Source organism: Tigriopus californicus, chromosome 9 (assembly GCF_007210705.1).
Source record: "Tigriopus californicus strain San Diego chromosome 9, Tcal_SD_v2.1, whole genome shotgun sequence".
In the NCBI taxonomy this organism is placed as follows: Eukaryota; Metazoa; Arthropoda; class Copepoda; order Harpacticoida; family Harpacticidae; genus Tigriopus; species Tigriopus californicus.
This window is the reverse complement of record NC_081448.1, coordinates 5,928,699-5,935,103: the sequence shown is the minus strand read 5'-3', so window position 1 is coordinate 5,935,103 and position 6,405 is coordinate 5,928,699. Positions and strand designations below refer to the sequence as shown.

The 6,405-nt window shown below is 43.3% G+C and overlaps 2 protein-coding genes across 2 annotated transcripts; one reads left to right on the top strand and one right to left on the bottom strand.

Annotated features, from left to right (window-relative positions):
* Positions 1–319: 319 nt before the first annotated feature.
* LOC131886020 (uncharacterized) lies at positions 320–4,100 on the top strand. The gene is made up of 10 exons (XM_059234230.1): positions 320–512; positions 1,233–1,523; positions 1,614–2,014; positions 2,085–2,330; positions 2,399–2,564; positions 2,641–2,779; positions 2,862–2,997; positions 3,078–3,195; positions 3,279–3,487; positions 3,755–4,100. Exons 1-10 carry the CDS (start codon positions 474–476, stop codon positions 3,831–3,833), a joined length of 1,824 nt encoding a protein of 607 aa, XP_059090213.1. The 5' UTR covers positions 320–473; the 3' UTR covers positions 3,834–4,100.
* LOC131886034 (uncharacterized) lies at positions 4,008–6,165 on the bottom strand. Its single transcript, XM_059234251.1, has 3 exons — positions 5,425–6,165; positions 4,370–4,518; positions 4,008–4,292 (listed from the first exon to the last, which is right to left on the bottom strand). Exons 1-3 carry the CDS (start codon positions 5,574–5,576, stop codon positions 4,198–4,200), a joined length of 396 nt encoding a protein of 131 aa, XP_059090234.1. The 5' UTR covers positions 5,577–6,165; the 3' UTR covers positions 4,008–4,197.
* Between the last annotated feature and the right edge of the window lie 240 nt (positions 6,166–6,405).

The following is a 6,405-nucleotide window of genomic DNA, read 5'->3' as shown; positions in this document are numbered from 1 at the left end:
ATCATGGCACTTTGAATTGGCAGAACGGACCGAGGGTACATTATTGACTGTACTTAGTTGGCATACTGGTCTCTATTTCCTAGCACAGAAAGTTGAATGTTGAAGCGGTGTCATGGTATAAATCAAATGAAAATATTGATAATGCATTTAGTATGCAAATGAAAAATTCAGGATCCGTTAGTTGCGAGAAACTTCATTCGAGAGTTCCGTCCCTTACTTGTTCCATTGATTACACCTTCTCTCCCTTTTCCCCCTTACTGAGTCTTTCAGAAGAAGACCAAATTGGCCTTGCGTGGCCTTTTCAGGTAAGAACCGAGGTGTTCCAATGTTCCATGTAGAAGTAGAAGGAGAGTGGGAGAAACATACTTCTTTGAGAAAAGGTTCCCGTCCAACTGGATAGTTGGTTTAGGAAGAGTTGAAGTACAACACCGAATGGAATTTCCTCACCGTGACATTTGTTTCCTAATCCAAAAATGGCAATCCAAAATTTGGAATGCTTTAACCTTTTCAAGGTAAGTGTATGCCCTATTTCAATGTTGTGATAGGCCCATCTTTAACTTGGCAGTTTAAGTCTACATTAATCATAAGCAATCTTATATACGGTGCGTAGGTAGACCTCCGTGTAGGCAATGGACATACAAATGCTACTTATGAGGCCAAACCTTCTCCAAAGGCCATAACCATCAAACGGCAACATTCAAAACACACTTCTTGCCGACTATTGGGTTTATGCCTTTGTCATTGCTTTCGGGTTCTGACTAGAAATACGCCGTCCCTTGGGTAAAACTTGGGTAACTTCAGTCGCCAATTAAAGCAACGTAAGGTTGAACGTGTGTATTTCATTTCGGCTTCAAGGAACCACGTCGCGTTGAAGTGGAGAGAGAAATCAATAAATAATTAAGGGGGCCCCGTGCATTATTAGCCTTTTTTGCTCTGAAGAAGACTAAGACGACCAGGTTGTGGTCGGTCGGCTTACAAAAGTAAGGCCAGCTTGAAATCGGTCCTCCAATAAGGCTGAATCGGTCGTCAAACATAACACGAGTTGTGCGTCCCACCTTGGTTCTCGCGAACTGGGATCGATTTTTCACCGCCAGACAAATGCCACTTCACGTTAGGCTGAAGGTAGGCCTAAGGTCGTAAGAGGCGGAAACAGTTCGAAACGTTACTGAGGATCTGCAGGGTGTTGGCAAGAGTCATAAAAATCCCTTCGGATATTTCCTTATCTTGCTCAGGATCGGTTTCCGGAAAAGATTGCACGATGTGAATCGGAGTGCGCTGTACTGTGTCTCCCCAAAGTGAATACCTTTCATCCAGAAGAAATAACTGAGGAATTTGTGGACTTACATATTTTGAAGCAACAGAGCGACGAAGGCTGGTTCCAATCGATCAACCCAAGATTGAATCTCATCGTCGAGAGAGACACCAACCATTTGAAACTCCTCTCGGCCCCAAATTACGCCCCATCTTTCCAAAAAGGGTTACGTCGGGTTCGGATTGTGAGCGCTTCATTCGGAGTCAATAAGGTTGGTTTTGTAGAAGTCAAAATATATGTTGTTGTAACGTGATTCCTGTTGCATGTGGTAACAAATATTTTTCCCCTGGGACCACCCAAGGCCTTTCAGCAATATAGAATGTTCGCCTTGGACCGCCCACTTATTCCCAAATACACTCGAGCCAACTTAATCTCAGACACGACCACCGATTCCGGGAATCCCTCCACTAGCTCCTCTCGAACCTCGTCCTGCTTCTCCACTCATGGTGGAACGGCCCCTCCTTCGACTGTTTCCACGCGTTTTTCTAGTGCCAATAGTGGCCGGCCTTACTCGACCACAGAACGGCGAGTGTCAATCACATCAACAAGCTCACGATCCAACCGGAGCAAGTCTCAATCGGGCGTGAAGAAGGTCCAATCTCAAGATTCTTCACGCCAATCGTCGGCTGATTCTGGATTTAGTGGTGATGCTGACGCAGGCTCCAAATACCTTCTCCCGCCCAGAATCACTTACTATAATGAGTGAGTGAACGCTTTAGGTAGAAAGTATGATGATTGAGCGGGTAAAGTTGTCATGTCTTTCTAACTTCAGATCAGAGTGTTACTTGATGAGCTTGCCGCGATGCGAGCAATTCGTCACTCACTTGGCTCGCAATCTCAGGCCAATGCTCGAGGAGCTTCGTTTTTCATCCGACAGAGATGCCAAGGAGAGGATCCACAAGTTTGCCCCTAAACTTCATCGTTTGGCTCAAGAGCAAGTGATTGCATTCCCAAGGTCGGCGAGTATGATGAACAACAGTCCCCGATTTCAAGAGTTCCTTCGACTGGCAGTCGAAAAGTAAGTCTCTCTAAAGTAGATTGTCATTACTATCATATGATGAATACATGATAAAAGGAATTTTGCAGCGTGGTAATGAGATTCGTTCATGATCGCGTTTTCCCCGTGATTTGCCATTTGTCAAAGCGAGAAGATCGAGATTTGAGTGCGGCTGCTGCAGCCTTGTTTCATTCAGATTTCTCCACCGATCAGTTGGGACTTCCCGAGGACTTTTGCGTCCCACTTCCGGCTGCGGTAACCAGATCAAATTTTGGCATCAACAAGTGCTGTATAACAAGCCAATCAAGACTTGGCGGTTTTATTTTCTCAGGTGGTCGAAATGGCCAGTTTAGACATGAGGACCACTCCGTTAGATAAGCTGACTTGTCTTTACGACACTGTCCAACAGATTAATGTGCATATCAGAGAAGCCGTCATAGACGCTCGAGCAGACACGGAAATCGTCACAGGTGCGTCTGTGTTACTTCCTCATTGCCCTTGATAGTGCGTTCCCCTGGAATATTGCTAAGTTTCTGTCTTTTGGGATTTCAGATGAATTGCCCTCGCCTAATGACCACGACATGGTGTTGCTGCTGACGACTGTGATCATTCGGGCACGACCGATGCATCTCATGTCCACTTTGGATTACGCAGATCTTTACGCCTGGGCAGTTCCAATCGACATCATGTAAGTTGCAGCTTTGACCTCGATGTCAATTGTAAGGTTGCTTTGATCGATTAGCCTCAAGCTTTTCCGTGCACTTTTAGAGAGGTGGTCAAGCTCGTGAGCTCAGCCGCCGAACTTGTCCACAATATTCAGCCGAAGACTCTCCAACCATCCAATGGCAAATTAAAACGTGAAGTCAGTATGGAAGAAATCATCCAGGTATTTCATGAGCACATACTTAGTAGTATGGATTAGTAAATCATTATCATCACAGATCAAGTAATCATTTTCTCGCATTATAGCTAACGGATGAATTGTCAAATAGCTTTGATCGTCGCGGAAAGCGGTTGGAGCCTTTAAAATCGGCATTGGATCTTCATCGAGAGCGTTTCACCCAACGTTTAGAGCAGAGCACGGAAGATCGTTTAAAGAAACAAGAAGCCGCTTGGGCCCGGTTGGATCGGTGTCCCACGCCCAACACCAACAAGCAGCCGAATGGTCGGTTCCGGAGGTAGGTCTCTTATAATACGTCATATGACGTCATATTAGCTTTACGTTAGACAATGACAGACATACTTAAATAGCATATTCAAGGGCCTCGAGTGTTGCGAGAAGCGGGACACGTCTCTGAAAGTCATGAATTAACAAAGAATGGGGCCTAATAACATTATTAGGAATGCTGAGGACAATTAGAGTTGACTTTCCTAGAATGGTCGGCATTAGCAAGGACGCCCAGTGAGAATGCATTGTTCATAGCTACTGATGGATTTTTTTTTAGGGGTTTGCTGGCAAGCATCCATACCAAACTGATATGTTCTACAGATCCTCCGGTGGAAGTGGTTGATCGTCGCAATTAGGCCAATCGGTGCAAGTTTTTGCATGGCTTTATCAGACTTGAACCAACTGAATCGTTTTGTTCAAGCAGACTTCCCATCAACAATCGTTCTGTTGACACAAAATTATCTGTCATTGAATTCCGACCAAGGGTTTGTATGGCGCAATTGTTCATACCGTTATGAAAGGACTAAGAGTAACGCTGAAGATATTTATTTAGAATATTACAAAAGTGCAGTCATGTTTATTTTTGTATTTGTTACATCCTGAATAAATAAATTTGAAGCATTCACATGAAATGTCTGAAAAGGCTCGTCACAGACAAACGCTTCAGTAAGGTTTTCAAATTTTCCACCGAAAACCTTTGAACTTGGAGGATGAGTGGAATCAGAAGAACTCCACATGGTTTCTTAGCCACATGCTTGCTTCATGCTCAATGTACTGAGACATGTAACGTGGCATGGCCGGCTTCTTGGGTTTGACTGCAACACAAAATTATACATAATGTTGCCACATTCATCAAATCTATTTGAAAGTCAGATCCAAAAGATTTGCTCACCGTGGGGCTCCTCATATTCACATGGGCAATTGGAAGGAGGATCGCCACACTTATTGAAGAATAATTGTCCCGTTGTTCCACTTTGGCCTGGTCGCACGCTCGAACTAGTGCTAGATAACTCACTCATCTTGCCCTTGCATTTTTTCCACCTAGAGTAAGCGCAGAAAAAAGATAACTCACTCATCTTGCCCTTGCATTTTTTCCACCTAGAGTAAGCGCAGAAAAAATGTCAAAGGAACGTTTGGCAAAGACTCCTTCCTCTTTCATTTTAATAGTACTGGGGATTACATTCCCTATATAAGGGCCCTTATTTGCAACGTCACATAGCCCAAAGAAAACGGGAAGAGGCACGGTAGATTGCTAAATAAACTGCTCTTGCCTTCCCTTGAAAGCAATTTCTTTTCCGGACATTATGTGACCCCGGGCACTAATTATAAATATGATTTTGATAGAATCAGCCAAATACAACACAAATGCATTGTAATTCAATAAAAAGGAATTGGCCCCATCGGCCCTCTATTTGGTATAGTCTGAGTGACAAAGCGCCCTCTGAAGTGCAGAACGTAAAACATATTTCGTGAAGCGTTAGGGGGCTATTTCTGTGATATGATGAACAACCTCAGCTAATTGTTCACCTTTATGTTATGTCACGTTCCGCGGTTGGATGGGGTCCTTATCATCATAGACTGCTAAATGATTGAATACTGATCGATTCTAAGACCAGGAACAAGGGCCTATTCCATTGTTTTGATACAGTGCTACCTATTGCACAATCCAAGTGCAATCACAATATCTAAAAATATCTTTCTATCAAGAAAGATCCTTTCACGCTTCATCTGATGTCTTTGGTTCAAATGCTTCTAGTAGTCCAAATGGCATCATAACATCAGGCTAATTACCCTTTACTTCCTATGATGGTACTCGTTGCAATGTGATCTATCGTTGCAATTTCCGGTGGTCACGGGTGTTGAATCTCGAGTCTACGAACGCCATTGTCAAAACAAGGACAAATTTCACGAGGAATCTGCATCAAGGAAATGTTTGATCTCACTCACCTGTAGCACGAGAGTCCACAATTTCCAGGATTGCGACCCCCTTCCACCTGTTGGATGGTTTGGAACATGGAGAGTAAGATCCCCAGAATCTGGAGCACAACCAGCAATTTCGAGTTGGTTCGACAAGATCCGAATGCTTTGGTCACTTGCATATTGACCTGATTTCCCGTGTTGATCCAAATGAGAATGATAATTGTATTTCAAAGTCCAGACAATATGTAATCACATGTTATCGAGTTGAACGAATAATTACAATTAACCGTTCAATCTTGATTCTCGAGCCAATTTCCGTTCGAGTGGACTCTTTCCTTGTTGCGCGACTGGTCGACCACTATTGTTTGCTGTCAATTTATTAAGATCATCGCCATCACCAGTATTACGCCAACTATCAACATCATCATCGTCTTCATCATAATCATCACCACCACGTGCTGTTGGACAAGCAATGCTGATCCTCCCAACGGCCTGCGTTCAATAAGGTTCGAGATTCACACGTGCGATATGGAGTAGATGTGCGTGCGTACGCAAACAGCGATCATTCCATTGGAATACTTTTCTCATGGAATTGCGTTTTGACTGAGATCACTCGGTTTTTTTCCTTTCAGCTTCCATTAACTGACGCATTTTCCACCTTCAGGGAGAGATAATTTGAACTGTGTCCTGATGTTTTGATAGGAAGTTCAAATCTTCTCGTGATCTTGAAAAAGTGATTTGATAAATGAATAACATTGATTTGATTTGTGGTAATTCCCTTACCGTGATTGTAGCTTTATTAGGCCGTCGCCTGAGGCTACGATCATCCTAGTGAGTAATTACATGTAACTTTGACCTTATTTGTCAAATTCCTCCTGAATGTAGGATCCTTAAGCTTGTTCAGTAAGTCTGGTTTTGAAATGTACATCGGTTTAGGCTGCAACACAAGCTGTGAATGAGGTTTGAACAAAGATTAGAGCCCTAATTTAGTTTTAGTTTAAAGATTTC